The 26,970-nt window shown below is 35.5% G+C and overlaps 5 protein-coding genes and 1 non-coding gene across 12 annotated transcripts; 2 read left to right on the top strand and 4 right to left on the bottom strand.

The window, feature by feature from the left end:
• On the top strand, positions 1-108 carry LOC112767784 (small nucleolar RNA R71). Its single transcript, XR_003185225.1, has one exon. It is a non-coding gene; the product is annotated as a small nucleolar RNA R71 (small nucleolar RNA).
• Positions 109-5,613: 5,505 nt separating this feature from the next.
• Positions 5,614-9,311, top strand: LOC112765528 (uncharacterized). Of its 6 annotated transcripts, none has more exons than XM_025811424.3 (5): positions 5,614-5,934; positions 6,842-6,912; positions 7,017-7,362; positions 8,032-8,063; positions 8,170-9,311. In XM_025811424.3, exons 3-5 carry the CDS (start codon positions 7,032-7,034, stop codon positions 9,118-9,120), a joined length of 1,314 nt encoding a protein of 437 aa, XP_025667209.1. In that variant the 5' UTR covers positions 5,614-5,934; positions 6,842-6,912; positions 7,017-7,031; the 3' UTR covers positions 9,121-9,311. The 6 variants fall into 6 exon arrangements, with proteins under 6 accessions (XP_025667209.1, XP_025667212.1, XP_025667211.1 ...); XM_025811427.3 differs by having other exon boundaries at positions 5,625-5,934; positions 6,992-7,362; XM_025811426.3 differs by having other exon boundaries at positions 5,685-5,934; positions 7,027-7,362.
• A 264-nt stretch (positions 9,312-9,575) lies between these two features.
• Positions 9,576-12,937, bottom strand: LOC112765530 (26S proteasome regulatory subunit S10B homolog B). Its single transcript, XM_025811430.3, has 10 exons — positions 12,653-12,937; positions 12,024-12,143; positions 11,701-11,837; positions 11,373-11,534; positions 11,119-11,205; positions 10,941-11,027; positions 10,719-10,856; positions 10,239-10,430; positions 10,064-10,162; positions 9,576-9,975 (listed from the first exon to the last, which is right to left on the bottom strand). The coding sequence occupies exons 1-10, from the start codon at positions 12,750-12,752 to the stop codon at positions 9,901-9,903; spliced, it is 1,197 nt and encodes a 398-aa protein (XP_025667215.1). The 5' UTR covers positions 12,753-12,937; the 3' UTR covers positions 9,576-9,900.
• A 1,065-nt stretch (positions 12,938-14,002) lies between these two features.
• LOC112764700 (uncharacterized) lies at positions 14,003-17,225 on the bottom strand. The gene is made up of 7 exons (XM_025810434.2): positions 16,612-17,225; positions 16,377-16,519; positions 16,006-16,277; positions 15,744-15,898; positions 15,254-15,516; positions 14,964-15,026; positions 14,003-14,520 (listed from the first exon to the last, which is right to left on the bottom strand). The coding sequence occupies exons 1-7, from the start codon at positions 16,883-16,885 to the stop codon at positions 14,269-14,271; spliced, it is 1,422 nt and encodes a 473-aa protein (XP_025666219.1). The 5' UTR covers positions 16,886-17,225; the 3' UTR covers positions 14,003-14,268.
• Positions 17,226-17,706: 481 nt separating this feature from the next.
• On the bottom strand, positions 17,707-20,156 carry LOC112767225 (BEL1-like homeodomain protein 11). Its single transcript, XM_025813111.3, has 5 exons — positions 19,777-20,156; positions 18,798-19,608; positions 18,328-18,722; positions 18,157-18,217; positions 17,707-18,062 (listed from the first exon to the last, which is right to left on the bottom strand). Exons 2-5 carry the CDS (start codon positions 19,530-19,532, stop codon positions 17,904-17,906), a joined length of 1,350 nt encoding a protein of 449 aa, XP_025668896.1. The 5' UTR covers positions 19,533-19,608; positions 19,777-20,156; the 3' UTR covers positions 17,707-17,903.
• A 1,535-nt stretch (positions 20,157-21,691) lies between these two features.
• LOC112765118 (BEL1-like homeodomain protein 7) lies at positions 21,692-25,602 on the bottom strand. 2 transcript variants are annotated; one of them, XM_025810983.3, is made up of 5 exons: positions 24,806-25,602; positions 23,530-24,167; positions 23,073-23,425; positions 22,695-22,755; positions 21,692-22,610 (listed from the first exon to the last, which is right to left on the bottom strand). In XM_025810983.3, the coding sequence occupies exons 2-5, from the start codon at positions 24,139-24,141 to the stop codon at positions 22,011-22,013; spliced, it is 1,626 nt and encodes a 541-aa protein (XP_025666768.1). In that variant the 5' UTR covers positions 24,142-24,167; positions 24,806-25,602; the 3' UTR covers positions 21,692-22,010. The 2 variants fall into 2 exon arrangements, with proteins under 2 accessions (XP_025666768.1, XP_025666769.1); XM_025810984.3 differs by having other exon boundaries at positions 24,989-25,313.
• Positions 25,603-26,970: the final 1,368 nt, after the last annotated feature.

Raw genomic sequence — 26,970 nt, 5'->3', positions numbered from 1 at the left:
AAGCATGTCAGAAGGACAATTTTTGGTCAGTTGCTTGTATCTCTCCCAAGCTTCATAGAGGGATTCACCTTCTTTCTATTTGAAGGTTTGAACATCCACTCTAAGCTTGCTAAGCTTTTGAGGAGGAAAGAAATTGGCTAAGAAAGTCGTGACCAGCTTATCCCAAGAGTTCAGGCTATCTTTAGGTTGAGAGTCCAACCATATTCTAGCTCTGTCTCTTACAGCATACGGGAAAAGTATAAGCCTGTAGACCTCGGGATCAACCCCATTGGTCTTAACAGTATCACAGATTTGCAAGAATTCAGTTAAGAACTGAAAAGGATCTTCTGATGGAAGTCCATGAAACTTGCAATTCTGTTGCATCAGAGAAACTAATTGAGACTTTAGCTCAAAATTGTTTGCTCCAATGGCAGGGATTGAGATGCTTCTTCCATGTAAATTGGAATTTGGTGCAGTAAAGTCACCAAGTATCTTCCTTGCATTGTTATTATTTTTGGCCATGTCTCCTTCTTTTTCGAAAATTTCTGTCAGATTTTCTCCAGAGAGTTGTGCTTTAGCTTCCCTTAACTTTCTCTTCAGAGTCCTTTCAGGTTCAGGATCAGCTTCAACAAGAATGTTCTTATCCTTGTTCCTGCTCATATGAAAAAGAAGAGAACAGAAAAGAAAATATGAAATCTTCTATGTCACAGTATAGAGATTCATTATGTAAGTAGAAGAAGAGAAGAATAGAATGGAGAAGAGAGAAGATGAAGAATTCGAATTTCAAATTATTAAAATTAATTAATTAGAATTCGAAAATATAAAAAGAAATGAAAAATGAAATTAAATTAAATTAAAATTTAAAACAATTAGTTAATTAAAAAGGAATTTTGAAAAAAGAGGAAGGTGATTTTCAAAAATTAGAGAGAGATAATTAGTTAGGTGGTTTTGAAAATGATAAGAATTTTAAAACAAACAAAAAGTCAATTAGTTAGTTGAAAAAGATTTTAAAATCAATTTTTGAAAAGATAAGAAGTTAGAAAAGAAGTTATAAAAGATTTTGAAATTGATTTTGAAAAAGAAATTTAAAAAGATTTGATTTTTGAAAGTTAAAGTTGATTACTTGACTAACAAGAAACAAAAAGATATGATTTTAAAATTTAAAGATTGAACCTTTCTTAATAGGCAAGTAACAAACTTAAAAATTTTTGAATCAATCACAGTAATTGTTAGCATTAATTTTGAAAAATATGAAATAGAAATAAGAAAAAGATTTTGAAAATCACTCATAAAGTTTTCGAAAATATGAAGGAAAAATGAAAAAGATTTTATTTTTGAACAAGATTTGAAAAAGATAGAATTTTTAAATTGAAAATTTGATTTGACTCATAAGAAAACAACTAGATTTTAAAAATTTTTGAAAAAGTCAACTCAAATTTTCGAAAATTTATGAGAGAAAAAGGGAAAGATATATATTTTTTTTTGAATTTTAATGATGAGAGAGAAAAACATCAAAAAGACTCAATGCATGAAAATTTTGGATCAAAACAAATGAAGCATGCAAGAACGCTATGGATGTCAAGATGAACACCAAGAACACTTTGAAGATCAAGATGAACATCAAGACTTATTTTTGAAAATTTTTAAGAAAAGAAAAACATGCAAGACACCAATCTTAGAAATTTTTAATTTTTAGACACTATGAATGCAAGAATGCATATGAAAAACAAGAAAAGATACAAAACAAGAAAAATTAAAGATCAAACATAGAAATTCATCAAGAACACCTTGAAGATCATGAAGAACATATGATGAATTTTCGAAAATTAAAGAAAATTAGAAAAGCATGCAATTGACACCAAACTTAAGAATTGACACTATACTCAAACAAGAAACACAAAATTATTTTTGGTTTTTTTTTTTATTTTATTAAAAAAATTTTTTTGGTATTTTTCGAAAATTGATTTGGAAAAGAAAAATAAGGATTTCAAAATTTTTAATGAGAATTCCAGGAATCATTCAATGTTAGTCTAAAGCTCCGGTCCAGGAATTAGATATGGCTCACTAGCCAGCCAAGCTTTCAGTGAAAGCTCCGGTCCAAAACACTAGACATGGCCAATGGCCAGCCAAGCTTTAGCATACATAGTTCAAGCATGTGAAGAAGAAGCCTCAGTCCAAAAGAATTTAGACATGGCTTTACAGCCAGCCAGGATTCAACCTATCTCATGAGATTCTAGAATTCCTTCTTAAAAATTATAAAGAATATAGAATAATTTATTTTTTAAGAAATTTTTTTTTTGAAAATTTTTCGAAAGTAAAAAGAATAAAAACAAAAACTTAAAATTAAAATAAAATTACCTAATCTGAGCAACAAGATGAACCGTTAGTTGTCCAAACTCGAACAATCCCCGGAAACGGCGCCAAAAACTTGGTGTGGGAAATCGTGATCGTTTATTCCTTGGTAACGGCGCTGAAAACTTAATACGCACGTTCATAATCTTAGTTCTTTGTCACAACTTTGCACAACTAACCAGCAAGTGCACTGGGTCGTCCAAGTAATAAACCTTACGTGAGTAAGGGTCGATCCCACAGAGATTGTCAGCTTGAAGCAAGCTATGATCACCTTGTAAATCTCAGTCAGGCGGATTCAAATGGTTATGGTGAATTGATAAATAAAATATAATTTAAAATATAAAATAGGATAGAGATACTTATGTAATTCATTGGTGAGAATTTCAGATAAGCGTATAGAGATGCTTTTGTTTCTCTGAACCTCTGCTTTCCTGCTGTCTTCATCCAATCATTCATACTCCTTTCCATGGCAAGCTTATGTTGGGCATCACCGTTGTCAATAGTTACATCCCGTCCTCTCAGTGAAAATGGTCCAAAATGCGCTGTCACCGCACGGCTAATCATCTGTCGGTCCTCGATCATACTGGAATATGATTCAGTAATCCTTTTGCGTCTGTCACTACGCCCAGCACTCGCGAGTTTGAAGCTCGTCACAGCCATCCCTTCCCAGATCCTACTCGGAATACCACAGACAAGGTTTAGACTTTCCGGATCTCAAGAATGGCCGCTAATAATTATAGCCTATACCACGAAGACTCTGATCTCATAGAATGGAAGGCTCGGTTGTCAGGCGAGGCAACCATGCGTCATGAAACTCTACCGTTAAAAATACATAAGAACAAGGTCCAGGCATGGCCGAATGGCCAGCCCCCCCAAAGAGGGTTCAATCATCAAAACATGATCAAAAGATGTAAATACAATAGTAAAAAGTCCTATTTATACTAAACTAGTTACTAAGGTTTACAGAGATAAGTAAATGATGCAGAAATCCACTTCTGGGGTCCACTTGGTGTGTGCTTGGGCTGAGCACTGAGCTTTACACGTGTAGAGGTCTTCCTTGGAGTTAAACACCAGTTTGTAACCTATTTTTGGCGTTTAACTCTGCTTTGCAACCTGTTTCTGGCGTTTAACTCCAGAATAGGGCAGAAAGCTGGCGTTGAACGCTAGTTTGTGTCATCTAAACTCGAAAAAAGTATGGACTATTATATATTGATGGAAAGCCCTGGATGTCTACTTTCCAACGCAATTGAGAGCGCACCATTTGGACTCCTGTAGCTCCAGAAAATCCACTTTGAGTGCAGGGAGGTTAGAATCCAACAGCATCTGCAGTCCTTCTTCAGCCTCTGAATCTGCTTTTTGCTCAAGTCCCTCAATTTCAGCCAGAAATTACCTGAAATCACAGAAAAACATACAAACTCATAGTAAAGTCCAGAAATGTGATTTTTATTTAAAAACTAATAAAAATATACTAAAAACTAATCAAATCATACTGAAAACTATGTAAAAATACTGCCAAAAAGCGTATAAATTATCCGCTTATCACCCAACGAGAAATCCATTCAGGTCAGGTCCCCCACAGACGGCGCCAATGTTCGGTTAGTCGGTTGGTTCCTGAACGGGTCAGAGATGCGGGGTGTACAATCAGGGGACCTAGATGCGGGTTGCTCGGGCATGACTGGACCTCTCGGGCAAGCGTTGGAGGGAGAGGAAAGGAGCTTCTCGATCTCCGCGCTAGTGGTGTGATGAGAGGGGGAGCCACGTGCAAAAGGGACTCCGACGCTCAAGTCAGAATCCGTACAAGGTGGCAGAAAAGGTAAGGGTTAGGTGACGTACCTGGGGGAAGAGTAGGACCCTCCCCTTATATAGTCTGCACCTAGGGCAGGTCCCACAGAAACAAACCCACCTTTCAAAAAATTTTTTTCTCCAACTATCATGTACCTCACAGGGAGAGAAGAGGTGTCTCGAGTTTCTTCTCGATTCGGATATTACATACCCATCGAGTCAACCAGTCGGGTCTGGCCATCAGATCAATTAGACTCGATCGAAACAAACTTTTTATAATTATTATTTTTTACATTTTTATTAGGTATGATCTATAAATTTTAAGAGCAACTCATAAAAAAAATCGTGTCTATTCTTCAAATTGAGATATTAATCGACATTTTTATCGAAGTGGAAAAATCAAAATCCAGACGAAACACCTACAAATTTCTATAGAAATTGATGCCGAATATTACTATACCTTTATACCTCTGTATTTTTATGTAGTAATAATGATAAATAACTTTAAGAATGTGTTGCGTATAGACTGTTTAATAATGCATAAAAAAACTGTCTAGTCCATATATGTGTAGAATTTTATCTTTTTGTTCAGCTGACCCAGCTATTTGTTTGCTTGTCCAAAACTTAATACGCATGCATAAAATATCAAATTATTAGAACTAACTTAGATGGATCGAATAATTATCTTATATATATAATAATTTATGTCGCTAAAAAATTAATAGAGTATTTGTACAATATGTATAATGGGTTATTTATTTGGTTTAATATGAGTTAAAAAATGAACATCTAGGATAAAATACTATTAATTTCTCAAACACAATACACACATATTATCCAAAATAACTATTCAAGTACCAAGGATAATAAACCTGAATTGAATATCCCTAATCTCCTATTATACATATTGTACAAATACTCTATTAGCTCCCTATACTTTCTCCTAATTTATTGATCAATAGTACACTTTTAAATAAGTAAAAGACTATTAGACTGAAAAATAGCGTGTGAAAAAAAGAATATCAATAATTAACATAACATGTACCCCTCTTAGCTTAGACCACTGAGCAGCCAACTGTTTTTTCATTTCTAGTATTAGGGTTATAATTAAAGAAATGCGGTCTCCTAGTAAGAAAAACAAATCTAAAAACCTTTACTTCCTTTCTGTTTTAATTATTAATTATTAATGCCTGGTTTTTTCTAAAAGAGTATGATTTCTCCTTTTTATTGAACTAATTCCCTTTAAATGTTGTCAAAACTTAGCAGCTCGACAAGATCAGAATAGTATTTTATAAGAATCAAACTAATGAATAATGATCTTGAATCGTATGTTGTCAATATTGATGACTTTAGAAGTTATTGTCTTTTAAAAGTATAGTGAGTCAATTCATGCTTTCCCACTTTATCAAAGCCATGGGAGTAACATTATTCAACCATAATTTTTATTTATTTAATTTTACAACCTGTATTTAAAAAGAGACAAAGACAGCAATGCACATTGAAGAATAGGAAGAAAGGGAAAAGAAAGGAAAGGGACAAAATAAAGAGTGAAAACCATGGCATTCAGTGCTAAGTATTCCAATTCCAATTTCAATCCAACACACACAAAGACAAAACAGCAGTGTCACAGGGTCACCCTCTTACTTAAACTCCGTTATAACGGTGGCAAACGCCGTCACATACTTCTTCCGTACACCACTCAGAACAACACGAAGAGGAAGCCCCAAATATCAACACTTCACACACCAAAACCCGTTTTTTTTTTTCTTCTCTCTTCTCCGAAGCTCACATTTTTTTTTCTAAGAATTTTCATTTGAAGAGGTACCATTTCGTTCTTATTCTTTCTATTCTATTTCTCTATTTTTAGCAATTTTTTTTCTAACTCTATTATTCATTCATGCTACGACCTGGTCTTTAGAATGCTTCAAAACCCTAGCTCTTTTGTTATTCGTTCTATGCCAAAAATATTGCCCCATTTTGAGCATTGCTGGATGAATTCCCCTTTGTTTCTTTTACGTGGCCACGGGATTCGGGTCATGGTAGACGAAATTGCAACCCTTTGCTTTATTTATTTATTTATTTTTATAAAAAAAATATGTAAATGAAAAGAAGTTATTTTTGGTGGTTTTATTGATGAATTAAGGTTTTATGTTTGGGAGTTTCGTGTTTTTCTCTGTATTAAGTGTTAGTGTTTGGCTCTGCAGTGTAGTTCACCTCTGCTTTTAACTCTGTGAGTGTGAATATCCAATATTTTCCTTTCACAGTTATCCAGTTAGGATTTGCTGCTTCTCATTACTAATTTCACTTTTAATGTCTTCTTCGATGATTGGTTGCAACTATAAATTTTTGGTGTCTGTATGTCTAGGAAGTTGTTCCATGGCTTCCATTATTGCTTTCTTTTCTCATGTTAACTTGGGTATTTTACCACACACTGCTGTGCTAGAGATTTTAGGAGGGTTAGATTGGGATGCAAGTTTTGGTTTGGAACTTAGGAGCTTCTTAATGTTAACATTTTGATTGGTATGTCACATAATATGGAAAATGCTATTGAACCGTTTAACTTTACGATACGATGTCATGTTCATTGCTCACCGAATAAATTTGTTTCCATCAGAATTCATAAGATTTGAGTGGGTTTCTTTATCTAGAGCTTTGGCTTTTTTTATCATTTTCAACACGTTACCATAAATCTCAATTTAATTTATTTTATTTTTTGTTCAATTTTCAGGAGAGTAAGTAGGATTACAATTTCTTGTTGGAAAATTGAGCTGGCTTCTGATTTTCTCTGTAATTTTCCTGGTAAAATATTACACGTGTTTTCTTATTTATATTTCTTTAATTTACCAATACAGTATCTCTTTATTAGTCTTCATTCAAGTTTGATTGATATTTATGTATGCCAGCGCTTAGCAGTTATCATGGGATCAGCTTGTTGTGTTGCTGCAAAGGATCATACACTTTCCAACAGAGGTGCAGGTGAAAGTTTACATAGAAATGTTGTATGTTCGCCTTCGTGGAGCTTTCGATGGGATAGTTGGGGCCATGTTGCTGGTGAAATTGAGGATCCTTCCTTTCACACGTCACGCAGAGTCAGCAGAAATATCAGCATGGAGCTCAAAGGGTCACTAAGTTCTGAAAGAGGCAATTTATCTGATGGGGGAAGCACCCTGGAGAATTCTGTAACACCTATTTCTCAGAAGTCCCCTGTGCATGAGCGACTGGTCGCAAATCAGATGACCCCATCTTCAAGTAAATGTCGAATCTATTATTCTTTTATAGAATCTAATGATGCATGAGAATATGGCACTGGTGGTTTTTGAGCATCTCATTATTTGAAAGAAGATTTTATTGCTGGATGAATTCTTTTGACAGTTATCTGTCTGTTCAACTGAAGGTGCTTACCTTGTGAGGGAAAAAGTTTGGTTAAGCTTTCTTGCTTATCCAGCTTTGTGCGTTTTTCATATTACACCTTTCACTACTATTCATGAATATACATAGTAGTGTTCAAAGATTGTTCTGATCTTTTAGATTGGTTACAGTTGAAGTAACATTGGTGTGAAATGAGGATCTTTGCATCTGTCTGGAGTAGCTTGATCATCTATAGGCTCCTTATTTTTCTTTTAAAGTGCTTGGGATAAAAGCATTAAGGACCTGCCTTCCAATCGTACTTGTGATATGTTGGACGTTTTTGTTAATTGTTTATGCAAAGCATCTTTATCTTCCAGATCAATGTCCTTTTGTCACCTGTTGCATTTTCTTGTCTTCCGATCTGGCATAAGTTGCTTCCCAGCATTCTGTATTCTTGTTTCCTGATATTTATATTGCTATTATACTTTTGTACACTGGTTCCCTGATTCCTTTTTTTCTTTTGGGGTATGGCCGTTAATTTTTCTTTCTTCATCTATGTTCTTGCTGCAGATCTTTCCTTGTCAAGCAATTGCTCTACAGTGGTTAGTTTTGAACTACTAGATTTGCTACATAGAATTGCCAATAATCTAAATGATAAGCATATTGCTGTAACTTTGGCCTCACTGTTGATATTATATTTCTCTGTAGGTGAAAAATTTGGCAGAATCACCGGAAATTGCAGAATCTTCAATGCCAAATGTTTCGTATTCAATACCTTCAGTTTTCTCAACACCTACAACCGATCCATTGCCTAATCATAATGATCACAATCTACCTAATTCAATGCCATCGAGATGGGCTCATAGATCTCCAGGACACCCCCTTTTGAGACAAATATCTGACAGCCGAATTCTGGGTCTGAAGTCACCGGACAACTCTATTTCTGAGGGAAGACCGTCATTTGTACTCTCCACTTGCAGTAATGACATGGCAACTGGATCCCAATGTGGGTCATCTGATGGCTGGTCTATGCGAACCTTTTCTGAGCTGGTCGCTTCGTCTCAAAAGGAACGGTGGTCTTTTGATAGCGAGTATTTTGGTTCAGGACGTCTTAAGATAAGTGGAGCTAGTAGTAGGTTCTCGTATTCACCCTCAATGGATTTACAATCTTGTGGGGCATGCTCGAGGCTCTTGACCGAGAGATCTGCATGGGGTAACCAGAAATTTTTTACCAGCAGTGATGTCTCGGTTGTTGCCGTTCTTGTCTGTGGTCATGTATATCATGCAGACTGCTTGGAAACTATGACACCGGAGACAGATAGTTATGATCCAGCCTGTCCAATTTGTATGGTCGGAGAGAAGCACTTGTCGAAGTTATCACGAAAATCAGAGATGAAGGCCAAGAACCACAAGATATCCCGAAACCGGGTTGTTGACAGCTATCTTGATGGTGGGTTAGATGTATTTGATCGCCAAAAAGGGGTTGAATGGGGTGGGAAATCTTCAAAGATGGAAGCCAGCTCCAGTACAAGGAGTAACTCAGTTGGAAAACCATTCTTAAGGCGGCATTTTTCACTCGGATCCAAGTGGAGCCGATCCCTGTCGGAGAATGATTCTGCGAGGAAGAAGGGTTTCTGGGCACGGCATCGTAAAGATTGAGTTCCCACGGGCATGTAGTTGTTAGAGGCACACCAGCTCTCTTGATTATACTAGCAAGTTAGAATTCAATATTTTGTACTTTAGTTTAGCCTTGCCAATAATTTTGTATTTATTTCTCGTCACAAAAAATTCCAACCAGCTTGACGTTGTTCATATTTAATTGTATGGAATATAACGTCCTTTGCCCTTAAGCCTACGCACCAACACGAGGGATTGAAGACAAGTTTTGTTTTGTTTCTTTTTTGTTCCCCTTGTCCGATTAAATTTCTGTCTGTTCAAATGGTATTCTAGATGAAATCATATCTAAAATAAAAAAGCGTTGGATTACCTTTGACAGAATAACTGGTTTTTGACGAAGAAAAAGCATCCAGCTTACAAGCATATGTATGATTAACAGAATTAGTCGCTAGTCGGTATGCTTAGCAGAAATAAATTGATAACCAAGTGATAATTCATGATTTAAAATGCTCAATCAATATGGAAATAGAAGGCGATTAACATGGCAAACGGCCAGATACTAGTTTAAATATGTGTGCCGTACTTCTACATTCATAGCAAGAAAGGAAAAAAATAAATAAATGCGTCAGGCAAACAAATCAATTGACATCCCTGTGTCGGGTTGACAAGTTCCACTTTCAGAATTCAGATAATACAAGTCATAGCCCAAACGAACCATCATGCTTTTAGCTCTTCGAGTTGACTAACTTGCATGAGGTATTTCTTACTCAAAACATGCACTGCCTAGATATCCATGGCTTTGAAGGAAGTTTCCAATAAATTCTATTCTTTACCGAAATCCGCATTGTAGTGTGCACTCGATTCAAGTTTCTTTGCGTCATTCAGTTTCCTAACAGCCTGGGACCAAACAATCAAAATTATAATCCATGTAAGTGAGAAGGCATGGTATACCCGGAGAAAATAGCTTCTTATACAAAGTACTCACCTTCATAAAATCTTCGTGGATCACATAATCACGCTCTGCACGAATTGCGGACATTCCAGCTTCTGTGCAGACATTCCGAAGATCAGCTCCATTAAATCCCTGCACAGTTTGCAATAGAGAAATGTCAAACATGCAGAAATTATGAGTAAAACTAACCCAAGTCACCTGGACTCACCTCGGCAAGCTTCACAACAGCTTCATAGTCTATTTCACCATGCTTAGCAATTCCAGCAGCATGAATCTTGAGAATTTCCATCCTTGATTGTTCATTGGGCAAAGGAATTTCTATTTTTCTATCCAATCTCCCAGGACGCAGGAGAGCAGGGTCAAGTACATCAGGTCGATTTGTTGCCATTATCATTTTAACCTACAACACAAATGCAGACAAAAATGTTATAATTATCAAACCATCAATAGAGTTCTCCCACATAATCATTTGCAGAAAAAATCCATTACCATGCATTCATCATCTAAAAGTGTAAAAGTAGATATGTTTGCCTCACTGGCTTACCACATTCACCACCTACCTCAACACTAAAAGAGAAGGTAGAATGAAGTTCCTTTTAATGGAATTCATTACATAACCCATGTTTCTATAAGTTAATCATGGCTGCTTGTAAAATTTAGTATGATGGGATTATCAAGTGAAGTATACCTTCCCAAGTTGATCAAACCCATCAAGTTGATTAAGCAGCTCCATCAATGTTCTTTGAATCTCACGATCTGCACTTGTTCCCTCACTAAAACGACGACCACCAATGGCATCGATCTCATCCATAAAAATTATGCAGGGCTTAAACAAACATTATGGAGATTTAGAATTGCTCCTTAATTATATATATATAAGCTATAGGCAAACCAAATGCAAAAATCCTACCTGATGATCACGTGCATACCCAAACATTTCCCTAATCAACCTAGCACTTTCTCCAATGTACTTATCAATTATGGCACTTGAAACAACCTACATCAGAATGAGGGAGGAAGGTAAAATACATTCGTGTTGAGGAAACCCTTAAAACACACAGAATTGAGAAAAAGAAATAGAATATGACCTTTAAGAAGTTAGCATCTATATTGCTGGCAATCGCCCTAGCCAACAATGTTTTACCAGTACCAGGAGGTCCGTAGAGGAGAACACCCTGAAAGATGACAGTGGGGTAATTGTAATCAAAAGCAAAATCTAGAAGCATGGCTTTTAAAATACACTTCCATTAAAGACAATAAGAATTGGATGCCAATGCTACTAAAATAAAATACACAATTTCTTCAATAGAGGTCAGGGAGTAGAAAGTTTAGTGAAAGGTACCTTAGGAGGTTTAATTCCAACTCGAAGAAAGAGCTCGGGATTCATCAGAGGCAACTCAATTGATTCCCTCAATTCTCTTATCTGATCAGATAAACCACCAACGGCAGAGTAACTGACATTCCCAGGATCTTCATGCAGCATATTGTAAACTACAGGATCAACCTGGAAACACAAACAATAGAAAGTAGGGGACATCAGACATAAGAAATAGTTGATTTTCAGAAACCAACCAACCTACATATGTCAACAAGACATCAATGCATGAATCCAATCACAATTTAAAAAAAAAAAAGGAAAAAAGAATAACAGAAAAACAGTGAGAACTTACTTCACGTGGAAGAGCACGCATTATGGTGAGTGTTGTCATATCAAGAACCACTCTTGTACCAGAAGTCAATTTTTCCTTGTCCACTTTACTGCGGCAGCCAACCACATACCTTGGACCGCTGCTTGCTTTAACAATCACTAACATTACAAAAACAAATAAATTCTATAACCATTGATTTATTCTTAAAAGTTCTATCAATCAAGTAACAATATAATATACTAGTTAGCTAGAAAGGATTATGCAACCATAATACACACTTTAAATACAGATGTATAGATGATAAGAAGAATCAAATAATAAATTAAAAAGGATAGAATCATTACAGCGTTCATTATCAAGAGGCCTGAGAACTTCGCCAATGATCTGCCCAACACTTTGAAGAGACTTCAAATCATCTTCTGTTTTGTTGAATTCTTTCTTTGAGGCTCGTAAATTCTCCCTCACTGAAATTTGAGTTTATAATCCAAATTCAACATTCCTGTATCGGGTTAAAAAGGAAATTGCTATAAAAAAAAAATACCATAACTCTGTTTTAGGAGTTATGCCACTTGTTTCTTTTGACTAAGAACTCTATCACGAGTTTTTTTTTTCTTCTACACAACTAGGGAATAGAATAGATTTCATCAGCAGAATCTTAGTGCGATTTCAAAGTAGATCCAATCGATATAATTTCCCTAATTTCCAGAAATTGACCTAAAGTAACCAAAACCAAATTTAGCACGGGCCAGTTTTCCCCCAAAATTTAAAATAATAAAGAACCCTAATGAAAACAAATACTCAGGCATGGTAACAGGTTTGCGCGATGTGATGCGAAAGAAACAGTTAAAAAAGGCTGACAACACGAACCCTAGCAGTGCCATTTTGCATAACGAGACAGAACCGAAGCTAGTAAGGAATGCATATGATAGTTATTAAAAGTGACAGAAAACAGAATAAGAAATAAGAGGCGAACCGGATCGGACTCTGGATTCCAATTCCTTGTGCTGAAGGAGTTTCTTCCGGTAGTCAGCGACGGCGTTACGGCGTCGCACGGCATCTTCGGCATCGGCCATGGTTTTGTTGTGTGTGTTGTGGTGCTCAACAAAGAGAGAAAGGGGCAAAGTTGTTTATTTTTGCAGCTACCCAAAGTTTGAAAGGCTTCACCGCTTCACGGAAGAGAATCACTAAGCTTCAGCTCAACTACACAAGCAAAGCCATCTGCCGCAAATTTAACATAGTACTTGAAAATTTTTTTTTTATTTTATATTGTATTTGGTAAATTTTTAATAATAAAAATAAAAATATTAAAAAAATTAAAAAAAAAATTTAAAATTATAATTTATATTCTTTTTTTTTAAAGATTTTTTTTAAAAAAAAATTTATATAATAAATAAATAAAAAAATATTTTTATATTATTATACTAAAAAATAATTGATAAATAAAAAAATTTTGCATAAAATATCTAAATATAAAATTATTTTTATTTTTTTATAAGATTTTCTAAAAACCAATAACTCGAAAAGAAAATTTTTTTTTAGAAATTCTCCAAACAACCCCGTAATCACGGAACTACCCTTGCATATTTTACCTTTGAGAACTTTGAACAACTGGATTTCCATTTACACGAGTTAAAATTTGAAGAAAAATACGTAAATATTTTATTTATTTATTTGTATTTTTGGAAAATAAAGATTTTGCTGATTAAGTGAAATATTAATTAAGATTTAAAAGTGACAACTTTTTACAACAATTATTAGCAAAAATTTAAATAAGCTGCATTAAGTTGCCAATTTTTCTTTTGTTTTTTGGATTTTGATGTTACAAATCTTTTTATCAGCAGAAGTTTAAAATTCATTAGTTTGATAAATAATTTATCCGTTTTTAAACGCTCTTTATTAAATAGATAATGCTATATTTTTTGTTAGTTAAACGATAACAGTCTTTACTTAATTAGTGTTTAATATCAATTTAGGGTTTTGCTACTTTAATAATCTGTCACCAGTTTACCGATACCAGGCAGACATGTTTGGATGAGCCAAGAGTGAGCTAAAACAATGTCACCCGAACAACGGAAAATTTTCTGGAAAAAATGAAAAAAAATTAATTATGTTTACAGTCAGGTAAATCACACTTTAAATAGTAAATACTCAAACATGATTTTTTCCTTTTGGCAAATTGAACCTCACTTTTCCAAGCCTAGTCTAGAGTCTAGAATTATGTGCATCATTTTACAACTTCAACAGTAAAAGATTAGCACGTGAACATGATAGATGATAGTGTGAACTTCGTTTGGTTTAAAACAGTAGAAAGAAGGGCAAGAAATACCTCATTTTAACACATCACTAAATCACTTAGCATGAGTTTTTAACACATCACTTACTTTTCTAAAATTCACTGATCACCAAGCAGCAAGGCAAGAAGAGTGAAAAGTGAGGAAATGAATGATATGACAGAGCTATACACAAGAAATGAATCAAACAATTTCCCAAGACATATGGTACAAAGTACAGGGGAAGGTATACACTTCATTCTCTTCTTCCTGTGGAATCAATTTACAATTTAACAGCAAAGTGCCTAAGCTAGTTAATTTAATTCTGCATGGCCGCCTTCTGCAAAACATCCTTAAGAACCAGTGCAATTCTCTGTGCCATATGGTGCTCCAGAAACCTCTCCTTCACTCTCTCATACCCTTTCTTCCCCATAGTCAACCTCTTCTCAACATGAGTTGCCATTTTCACAATGTTATTTGCAAGAGGGGTCACGCCTTCTTTTCCAACAGGGTGTAGGAAACCGGTTGTCCCATTCACCACAATCTCCATTGTCCCTCCCGCTGCAGTTCCCTGCAAATATTTAAATGAGAAGAAACATAATTAGACATGCCATAATATGTCATTGTTTTTGCAGCAAGAAACAAATAACACCATATATGTGTGACAATATATTTCAAATAAAAGGTATTTTGGATTGTCCTTATCCTAGTTAATATTCAATATCATTTATTGAGAACAAATTGCAAAAATAGAATGTCTTATACTAGTTACAATAACCAGGGCTTGAATATAGTCAGGAGATCAAATACAGTTGCAACTAACAAATGATCTGACTGCCGACAACTTAAAGAGTACCTGTACCTAGTTCTCATTGGAAAAGCATTGGCTGCATATTTCAGTTTTCTATGAACAAAAATTTGTCTGGATAAAACAGACTTCCAAAATCCAAATTATAATTCTCTGGCCTCATTAAACACATACAGATAGGAAAGGCCATATTAATAAGGAGATACCAGTACAGGCAGGCGAAATGCCATTGCTTCAATGGTTATCCTTCCAAAACATTCTCCTCGTGCCTGATACGTAGAGAAGCACATTGATAAGTAAAACCCTAAAAAAAAAACTTATAACCAGATTTTAAACATAAGCATTGCTTTCTATCTTTAGGTTCCTGACTGAACTGAATGATTTTGGGGGGCTAAGGCCCCCTTGAACTACTATTAACTTCATGTCTCCGAAGTCATTTAGCAACTTTTATTCTTCAAAACAATGTATTGTACAAGAGTAATTTATCAGAAGATACCTGAGAATTTTGAACAAGAACATCAATCGAAGCCAAGTAAGGAGCCACTGCCAGGGTTTTGTTAACAAAGTGAACACGGTCCTGAATCCTTTTCTCCGCAACAAATTTGCGCAGCTCAGTTTCAAACTTTGTCTGAGCGTTCATATCACTACCCACAACTACAGCATGCAAAGTTGGCACCTGCAGTTTCTTCTCCTGTATGAGTTGCAAACTTTCATAAAAGGATCGGAGAAATAGATCCTGTCCTTTACCACGTGAAACACCTGCAGTTATACCACCATGGAGATCAATACATACACTAATACAAAGGTCAGAATGAATGGAAAGCATACAAACAACACAAAAGGGAAGGATTGACTAGACGAGGAAAGGTTTTAATCAGAAAACAATCTTGCATTCTTCCTAGCAGATCATGTTTAGATTGAATAAAACTATACCAATCAAATATAAGATTGAGCATAGGTAACTACAAGCCAGCAGGAAATCATACTATTTATGATGGCAAAAAGTAGATCATCATTTCTCACTCCAAGAGATTCTCGAACATGCTCGCGAAGAACCCTCTTTGCTACACTATCTTCTGCAACATCCATAAGCTCCTTGCTATTTCCAAGATGTACGACGTAAGTTTCAGGCATTTTAATGCTACAACAAAGTCAGACCATGGCACACAGCAAGAAACACAACTCAGTTATCACAGAAAAGAGGCAGCAGCAAAAAATTAAAAAAAAAAAACGAAGCAGGAAGTTTACCCTAAACGTTCCCTGGTCCTATTCTTCCAGTAGTCAGCAGTAGTATGAGAATCAATCATGGCACCTGCAACAAAAGGGAGGTGCTTAACATATTCCACTTTGAAATAATGCCCTCGCATTTCATGAATCCACCATAAAACCTTTGGAAGAACAAGGGAAACTTTCTCCTTGAGAACGGCATCAAGCCACTTGCCGGCTACAGCAGTGTTAAGAATGACTAGATCAGCCTTAATAGCTGTATCCACAGCCTTTTCACCTTTTGCAGGCAGAACCTATCAACAACACAGTGAAGCTCATGAATACAAATCCAAAGTCACTCATTTTGAAATCAAAAGCGAGTTTAGATTCAGAGAGTAGTTAACAAAGCAGACCTGAACTCCTCTGTCCAACATCTTGCTCTCCAAACTGTAAATGACTTGGTCAGGTTCTGGAGGCTTCTGATTTGTGATCCAAACAACATCAGCACCAACTCCCCTCAGCAGAAAAGCCAACTCCATCAGTAACAAAGGACCACCTGAACAACAACACACACACAAAAAATAACATTCTTTTCCTCCCTGAATTCAATTGGCGAAAGGGGAAAAATGAAAGAGACGAAGAACGTACCTGAAAGAGAGAGCTCGTGGGAAACCATGAGAACGAGCTTGGACTTCATGAAATCAAGGGGAGAGGGAGCGTTTCCGAGTTGGAGAGAGGAGCGAATCTGATTGTCTTGGTCTACGAAGTGGTTGTTGTCGGCGGCGGTAGTGGGGGTGCAGGGAACGGAGCTGTTGGGTCTGATGAAGAGAACCATGGCCGTGGAGAGAGACAAGAATGCCACTAACATCAGCGGCCATCTCTTCTTCGGCATTCCCATCCATGCCTGGGTATGCTTCGCCATTGCTTCGCTTCTTACTTTCTTACTTCCCAAATTTATGAATCTCTTACCTACTAATTCCACATTGTCATTGTGATTCTTGTTTCTAGGGTTCCTGCTGCTGCTGGATCTTTGGGTTTCAAGGTCTCATTGCTAACTTGGTCATAAACTGCCTTCGTTTCCCAGATCAAACATACTAATTAATCCACAATTCTTAAATTCTACCACAAATACTAATAAATCTACCATCTACTAGCTTCCGTTTTTATTTTTATTTTTTTTATTTTTTATTTTTTTTGGTATTGCTTCCATTTTTATTTATTTTGTCACAGATACTACCTTCCCTGCTGTCGTTCGGATTTGGGAGAAGGACCCCGGACATCTCTTTTTTTTTTTATTGTGTAAAACTCAATGGGCCCAATTTGTGAGCCCAGATTCTACAACAGAAATAAGTTCAAAATCAATATTTTGTGTTTTTATAAATACAAAGTATTTGTATCTTTTAAAAATAGGTGATATATTTTTAATAATAAATTATTTTTCTATCAGAATATTTAACAATATCATATATTACTTGAATGTATTGTCATATATCAATCGAGTCGTGTGATAGTGATACCAAATTTGTATGATGCATGGGTGGTAATAAATGGTATAACTGTATAAGTGGTAGTAGTAAGCATTTACATAATAATCGGTAGGAACATGATATACAATAAGCTACTCTCTTACTCCATCCAAACAAAAAAGAGATGCTATACAATTGCTCCATGACATTGCAATAATATTTTTAGTTATCTAATAAATTTTAGATATTATCACACTTTACACCAGGTTGTTAATCTTTCGATACAAACTTACTTGTTACTTCTTGATTAAACAAAAAGACTACTATAAACTATAAAGTTGCTTGAAGGATCAGGTGGTGAGGAGCAGTAAAAAAACAAAAAAAAAATTGTTTACAATGGCTCTCAATCTCATTGACTCATTGTGTGATGTTACATAGTAATAATAAGAGTAATTGTTCTCTGCTTTTTCGTTTTTAATTTGAATCGTGGTGGTGGCAGTGAGTAGCATCATCGGTGGTGAAATCAGGTTGTGGGTTGGAGTCTTCTGAAGAGTCTCCAAACTCTTGTTCGTACATTTCTTCTATCATTGGTTTCCATAGCCGTACCCTTGCATTTATGAACCAATTCGACACCTGAAACCAACAATAAATATCTTAAATACATAGACATGACCATCCATCACAACACAACCAACAAACAAAAAGGTTTCTGATTCGGAGTAGTTACTTGGTTTTTAGTTAAACCTGTCTGGGACGCTAACATTAATTTCTCAGAATCATTAGGATAACTGCAAAGAAAGAAAGAAAAAAGATACACATAAAAAATAACATTATTCATATATGATATGATATGAGCAAGGAACAAAGAGGAAGCTTTAGCTTGCTTTAATTTGCTTACGGGTGGAGAAAGTGCTCAAAGAGCCAAGAACGTAGAATTGCAACAGAGGTTTCAGGTAAGCCTCTGATGGGTCTCCAAACTTGTTGGCTGCGTTGACTTTGGATCATCCCAAGTTGTTGGAGAGAAGACATTCTGCTTTGTCTACTTGTGTCTCTATCAAATAGGCTTAGTTGAGATAACCCATTGTTGAGTTGTTTAGGCAAATCTTGCAACAGTTTCTTTTTCTCCAAATTTATCTGTGACATTATTGCATCTCTGAGGTTGCAGAAGTGCCTAGCCATGGCTTGTAGTGCCAATGCAGTGTAACATTTTGCTGCTCCTTCACCTGCTATCATCTCAAACGATGCCACCACTTGTTCCATTTGATGGTAGTATTTCTCATACCTCCCTTCTACCTGAAAATCAATGTTATATCAACTTCATTACTTAAAAGAGGCAGAGAATTCATTAAGACTGTACCAAGTACCAACCTCGTCCAACAAAGAAATCAACTTTGCAATCTTGATTTGATTTTCTTGTTTTTCAGCTGACAAGACACCAGTGTTTATGTTGTTCCTGAACTGTGAGGAGAGTGTTCGGGAACTGTTCCTGCCACCATGGAACAACTTCTCCACATACTTGTCATTGATTCTATCAACCACGTTTCCACCAACATCAACAAGATCTTCAAGAAGGGACTGTACTGGTTTGAGGTACCTAGAGTTCCCAATGAGAGCAGCAAAAGATTCACTTCCAAAAGAGGCAGAAGATGAAGCAAAAGTAGTGGTGGTGGTGGCACTGTTGAAGTAGTAGTCACTGGTTAGATTATTCTCCACTGCCCTTGAATCTTGGGCAGGGATGAAGTAATTATTGGGGTTCATGAAACCATGAATGAAGGATCTACTATTATGCCTACTGTATTCATCATGAGAAGGAACAATCATGTGAGACCCTAAGGAAAGAGAGAGCCCTTGAGGTTGTCGTTGGTGATGATTATGATGATGATGATTGCTCTCATTAGCAGCTGCTCCAAGAAGATCCATCAAATGCCTTGTGTGACTCATCTCAGAGCCTGAAGCTAGTGCATGATGGTGAGGTTCCATAATGGGATACACTCCTCCTATGGACTCAGTAGTGAATGCAGGGTTGTTTCTCAAACAAGAACCATAAGCAGCATCTAACTCTTGCCCCTCAAATTGGTTTTGATTGGTGATGGAGTTTGACATAATGAATGGACCTTAATTTCTTTGAGGTCCTGGAATTTGGGGTATGTTGAGCCTTATCTTGCAACTGTACTACACTCTACAGTGAAGGATACAAAGAACTATATATTAAAACCCAAAAAAAAAATGTTCATGTGATTCTGAATTGTGAAAAAAGAGAAACAAAATGGTGAAATGGAACTTGAAGGTAAAGAAAAACAAACACTATTTTCTACGTACAGAAAGAACTATTTGTGTAAAAAGCTACCTGAAGAGATAGGTTAATAATAATGCAGAGAAGTTAAGAATCCAATCCGTACTAAGTTGCACAAAGCCCATCGAAATTTCAGCAGTGGATTCATTGGTGAGTATAAGCAGTGGTCACAATCAACTCCCAAGTTTCATGTATATATATGAAGGCCTCTACACTGTTTAAAAACCAAGCCATTGATCCTGGGGGAAATGCAGCTAGCTAGCTCTATTCATAATAATCATAATATATTGAGCATAGAAATAAAGAGGAGATGCAAGAATCAAAGATAAAAGATTTTTTAGGAGATGGTGTCCCTGTCAGGCCAAGAGGAGACTAGTGAAGAACATAAATAAAAATTTTGTGGTAAAATTAAAGTACATGCTAACAACTTGAATACAAGACAAAAGTTGCAGAACCGGTTTTACCCCATTAACTCTAACTACTTATTGGTACGACTTAGATGTGTTGAAGGTTAACATGTTCAAAAGATTTACTTAAAGGCAAAGCAAAAAACTAAGTCAAAACCGAGTACTTGGAAACTCATTAGAATAATTGAAGTAATTGTGTGTAAAAATAAATAAATAAATATTACAAAGATAAAATGTTTGTTAATACAGAGAATTGAGGGTACAAATTCAAGGCAGTTTGTAAATGCAAGTGGACCTACAGGGGGGAGGATTACCTTTATAGACTTTGGATTTTCTGCATTTCAATAATAATAATACAAAATATGCTTCTGATAATATATAAAAATAATAATTTATAATTCAGCGAATGTAACAATGTCAATTATTTCCCCTATATTTACCAGCAGAGGCAGAAGATCTATATCTATCATGTAGCACAGACCTATGAGTCTATGAGACAGAGTTCTGGCCTATCCTAAAAGAAGCCAAGTTAATTGGCTACGTTAGAAAATGACAGAAAAATAAAATGGTCCCCAACAAGCAAAAGCATCAATTCTTACAGCTTTAGTCCTTGCCTGCACCTGCAGTTATATAAATTTTTGGGAGACTCAAAAGCAGCTTAAACAGTGCATAGTATAGTATCTCTCTTTTTCTCTTATCACATTCACAGGATATTATAGAGCCTCGCCTCCATAGGTTAAAAATGTGCTGTTCATTTGGATTGTTGTGATCTGCAAAAAGAGGAGGAAAGTGTGCTATCTTTTGCACACTCTCAGTTCTAGGATTGTCAGCTTGTGACCCTGCATAAATGCCATGGATGTATAGAAAGAATATCTTTAGCTTTTTCCTTTCCCTTTAGGCACTGTGAGCATGCATAGGGATGTTGAAAGGACACTGATTATCACAATTTCTGTATGGAGAGAAAACAAGTAACAACCATAAAATGCAGGTGAATACTCCTATAGAGATTTTCACTTAAAGATTGCATTATAAATCGTTAGATTGTTTTACATGTTTGACTCAATATATTTGAATGAACTATCTAAGGGTACGTAATACTATATTCACATGAAGACATCTTCGTGAAAATAATCACCTAAAATGTTAATAGATCGGTGTAGAGTAAACTGTTAGGGCCTTAAGAGTGGTGGGTTCTGGCTTTGGTATGATGTGCTGATAAGACTCATTTTGGGTTGGTCCCTTTGGATGCTTTTTTAGTAATTATTTCTAAACTTTGTTCCTTTAATTTGGATTTTGAACTCCTCCACTTGTCACTTAATAAATGAGTACATGATTAATGCCTTAATTAAACCAAGTGTTACACCTAGAAAACAAAACATGGGCTCTTATTTCTTAACATTGGTTTAAATATAATCACGTTTGTACTACTACTATGCCATGCAAGTTATGAAGAAAATCATCATCATTCACCAATGACACAAACTAAGGTGTTAGTGTTTTTCTCATGGACCACAATTTGCAAACAAGAGGCAAGACATTTACATCATCGTACATGATACGTATCTCTTACAAGATTCCTTATTTTTCGACATTATATACGAATGGATGCAACAACATGTGTTCCCTTTTCCTTACAAAATTTTACATACAACCAATCATCTGAAGTATTACAAAGTGAGAAACATATCTACACATTACCTACCTGTATATATTTTTGTACGGTTTAGTAATATTACATCACTTCTTTTATGAACAATAATGGACAAGAAGAATGATCAAAGTAGCATGCATCATGCATAGGCTTTTCTCTTTGGTGGTACACCATTCCAGAGAGATCCAAAAAGATATTTCAATTTCCCTTTTGGTAGATATTTCAGATTTTCAGACAACAAACTCATGCAGAAGATGAGGGTTGCTGCTGAACCTGTGTTGTTGCTTTCCTGAATCTGTGAAATGATAATCTAGCAGGTGATCAGTCTCTGGGGAGGAAGAAGAAGAAGAAGAAGCCAAACCCTGATTATGATTACGTCTTTTCTTGTGGATGCCATCATTATCAGACATGCCACCAAACCCATCCCTTTCACAGTTCCTCAATTCCAATGCAAGAGACACGTGGCCACCCATGGTAGATGTAAAGTTACCCAACTCTGCAAAATCATATGCAGCAGGACTAGTACTACAACCCATTATGCTTCCACAACTATAAACCCCATTATTGTTGTTCTCATCCATGGAACATGATGCATGTTTATGAAAATGCCCTTCTTGTTGGACACTATCAGCAAGGGTTGCTAAATTGTCTTGTGAATCATCTTCCCCTTTGTTATCAGAGGCTTGAGCATCATCTCTTTTACTTTTCACAATGCCTTCGGATCGAATATTGCAGCTTATGTTATCAGAATCACCAAACTCTTCTTTATACATTTCTTCAACCATCGGCTTCCATAGCCGCACCCGTGCATTGATGAACCAATTTGCCACCTGATCATTATCAATACCATTAATAATATGAATGTTACCAAATACCAACCATAACTGTACTTACAATTCAATTAATTATTGTACCTGGTTTCTGGTCAGGCCTGTCTGTCTTGCCAGCATGATTTTCTCTGAATCCTTGGGATACCTGGTTTCAATTTACAAAATGAAACTTATCTAATAACTTTATTACAACATTATTTAAAAAAAAATTCACTTGTTCGCTTCTAAAAAAGTTCATTTGCTCACTTATCTAAGATCAGATGCATCCTTTTGAACATAGCTTTTCATATATTTTGAAAAGGTTAGAGACTCGGATGCAGTTATCTTTATGTAAAGTTGATAATTGAAAACCATCAAATGATTTGACATGTTTAACTGACGAATTTTGACTATCAACTTCACCTGAAGATGAAGACAACTGCATGTAAGTTTTTTATATTGAAATAGAAAGTGATGACATACGGGTGAAGAAAATGTTCGAAAAGCCAAGCGCGAAGTATTGAGACAGAGGTTTCGGGGAGACCCCTCTGAGGCCTCCAAGCTTGTCTCATTACACCAAGTTGCTGAAGTGCCTTTTGCTGTCTAAGCTGTTGATCAACATAACGAAGACGCGGTATCCCTTCTTGTTCCCCAAGGCACCTCTGTATCACTTGAATTTGTCCACTGATTGCATCGCGCAAGCTCCGAAAATGGCGAGATATGGTGCGCAATGCAAGCCATGTGTAAGGTTCAGCAGCTCCACATCCGGCAACCATGTCGAAAGATGACACCACAATCTGCATCTGATGACAGTACTGTCTGTATTTCTTATCCACCTAATTCAACCATATCACAAATTAAACCATTCTATGATTATTCAACTAATGTTGAAAACTATTATATGATATGATCCAACAATTACCAAGGATATTTAATTTACCTCATCCAACAAGGTCAGAAGCTTTGTCTTCTTTTCTAATAAACTCTGGCGTTCTTCAGCTGATAATTCATTAGGAGGTTTGACATTATTTTGCAGAGATTGACTGTTACATTTTCCATCAGAATCCTTGGAGCCACCATCAATGACATTATTGAACTTTTCTTGTTTCTCCATTCCAGGTTGCTTCAACAAAGCCTTTCGGACACCAACTATTTCATCAAGTAACTCCTGTGCTGCCTTAAGATAGTGTGAGTTCAATACACCGTTTGAGAATGATCCTTGAATGCATGGATCAGAGTTATTGGAATTGTACAAACCCTCTCTTTTGGCACTTTCATGAAAGCCTCCAGAAGATAAAGATACCATGCATTCAGCAGCAGCAGAAGCAGTGCCATCATACTGGTATTGAAAGGAAGGAACAGATGTACCTAGACTAAGAGATAAGCCTTGGCCATGTACATTTTGTTCACCTTCTACAAAAGAATTGCATGCTGGATCAACCATGTTTGGTGCTCCAACAGATCCATTATTGTTGTAGTTATGAGACAATAAAGGATTCCCAGACAACATCTCAGCATAGGATCCTGAAGAAAATGCTTGGTTGGGATACATTTCTATAGATTTCGAGAACAGCTCAACTGCAGTAAAGTCAAGGAACGAGGTTGTTAAACAAGTTTTTTGAGCCACGCACACAAAATTAATAAAATAAAAATCACCGTATACTCAAAGGAAAAGAAAACGTTGTCATAAAGCAAACATGGTCGTCACTACTGTTAGGCTAATGTTCAACACTGTTGTTGTATACATTAATTTTCCATTATGTTGCATTGGTTTGAGGATATACAGGAACTATATACTATATAATATAGTACATATTTATATTTTATTTACGTTTTCAAAGCACAAAAGGGTCAACACATCCACCATATATTAAGCTTATGCAAAGATGAAATTCACAAACACCAACATAGCTAAGAAAAATAAACCAAATCTGAAACGAAACTAAACGAAATCCCCATAATTCAACACTTGGAACCAACCACTCTGCATAGATTAATTAAGTAAATAGCTCAAAGATCTCTTACAAAGTCCAAGCGAAAGAAAAATCTAAGCTGGTTATAAGCACCTTATTCATTGGTTCTAATATACACTAAGTTCTAACTTTTGCTTTATTGTAATCATGAAATCCCACTGTGTGAGAACAACACGCACTTTCAGCTAGCATAATGAACAGAAGAAAACAGTGGATAAGGATAAACTCATAAAAGTGAAATACCTGAAAGAAAGTGGTGGGTACTCAGTTCAAGGAAGCTAAGCTAGGGAGTAATAAGAGTGAAAAACGGAAAACTAACCAGTAAAGAAAGAAGATTAAAGGAAAGAAGGGGAGAGAGCCTAAGTGAGAAAGAGAAGTGGAGAAACAAGAAATGGAGGAGACAAAATTAAAACAAAAACAAAAAACCTTAGTGTGAGGAAGGGCAGACATATGGCAATCCCAAGAGAGATACTTGAAACGAAGAGCCACAACTACTTCCTTTTCATTGGAACAACGGCACCAACCAATCCAAACATATTATTATATTTTCATTTTTAAATCATTAAAAAAATAACACCGCACCCATGACTTGTTTGCTTCCTTGATTGCTTGCGGATGTTAACACCAACTACCCTCTCTCTCTCTCTCTCTCTCTCTTTTCTCTTAACGTGAAAATATATAAAAAGTTAAGAAATTATGGTATTGGTAAAAAGGAATAAATAATTAGTAAATTTTAACGTCAATCATTGTCGAGTTTCTCACGTGTGACAAAAGTTATATCATAAATTGTGTCATGTTCAAGTGTGTGTATATGTGTGTGTGTGGTTGTTTGCTTACAAGGGTTCAAGGCATAACCACCAGTTGGTGGACCTGTAGCTTGGTGTAACACCTCCCCTCCCTCCTTTAAAACTTAACGCATAAATCTTAATTAATTATGAATAAATTAACAATCATATTGCTATCCCTTTCTCCATCCCCATGCGTTGAATTTGAATTGATCATCAATTACAGAATTGAAGAAGAACTGAACAACCGTGATCAAGATTCACGAATGTGTGAGGCGCAGACTATATACTATATAGTTTAATTTGGAAATTAAATTTATAATGTTTTTGTATGAATAAAAAGGAGAGAATATCAAGGTTGGCCGGATTGGGTATTAAGGAGTAGGTGAAAGTGACAAATTCACGCGTCGACGTGTACGCTTCATGTCCTCTTCTAATTGGAACCCACCACATCATCATCTTTCTCTCTGTGAATGATAATTTCAAAAAAAACCTTAAACGATTTCTAACAGTTATCTTAAAAGACAATTAAATTCTTAATAAAAAATTATTTTTTATTTTTAATATTTACTTTTATAAAATTGATTAGTTCTTTTATCAATATTTTTTATTATTAATATAAAGACTAATCAATTCTATAAAAATAAAAATTAAAGACTAAAAAAGATATTTTTTTTTATTAGAAGTCTGGTAGTTCTTCAAAAAAATCATTGCAGAGACTAAACCGTAGGGTTGGCAATTCATATCCAACCCAGTTCAACCCGTTCGGGTAGGGTACCCTACCCGACTCGTTACGGGTAGGGTAGGGTAGGGTCCGAGTATTTCTGCGGGTAGGATAGGGTACGAATTTAGGGTACGGTTAGTTAATTTAATAATTTAGAGTCTTAGTTTTTTATTTTTTATGTTATTAATATGTATAAAATTCGAAATAATTGAATTTTATATTTACTTTGAAAAAATTTGATATTTCTGCAGGTAGAATATGGTAGGATAGGGTTTAGAATTTTAGAATGCGGATAGGATTAAGTTGAGAGATTCTCAACCCACAAATAGAATATGGTAGAATTTTAATAAAATTTTTAACTCGCAGATAAAGTTATGGGAGGTTCTAAACCCTACTCTAGCCTATCCATTCTCAGTCTTATTAAACTGGATATTGACTTTATATTTTTGAATAGTTAATATTAACTTGTATTTGATTAATGGCGTGTGCATATATATTCATGTAAATGACTTACGAGGATCAAATTTGAAAAGGAAATACACTTAGACGCTATTAAATGGCAAAAGACTTTTGAACTAAAAAATTGTTTTATTGGAGAAATAGTCAAGCATCAATAGGAAAGAATATTTCATTTCTGAGAAATTTTCTTTTCTCTATCTTCTGTCATCTTCCCGAGCCATACTATTTTTTCATAAATACTTTATTTTGTCTTCTTGCATCCTTGTGATTCATTTGACTTTCGGGGTAAGGGAAAATTGTTGTGTCAATTTTTTTTAAAAAAAAAAAAAAAAGAAAAAGAAAAACAACTGTCAAGATGATTTATGTATGATACAAGTAAGCAATGATATTTGGATAAAGAAAATTATACATCACTATGAGCTTTCATTTCTTTTTCTAGC

This window comes from Arachis hypogaea, chromosome 17 (assembly GCF_003086295.3).
Source record: "Arachis hypogaea cultivar Tifrunner chromosome 17, arahy.Tifrunner.gnm2.J5K5, whole genome shotgun sequence".
NCBI lineage: Eukaryota > Viridiplantae > Streptophyta > Magnoliopsida > Fabales > Fabaceae > Arachis > Arachis hypogaea.
Note: the sequence above shows the minus strand (reverse complement) of the source record. Positions and strands in the feature narration are given on the sequence as shown.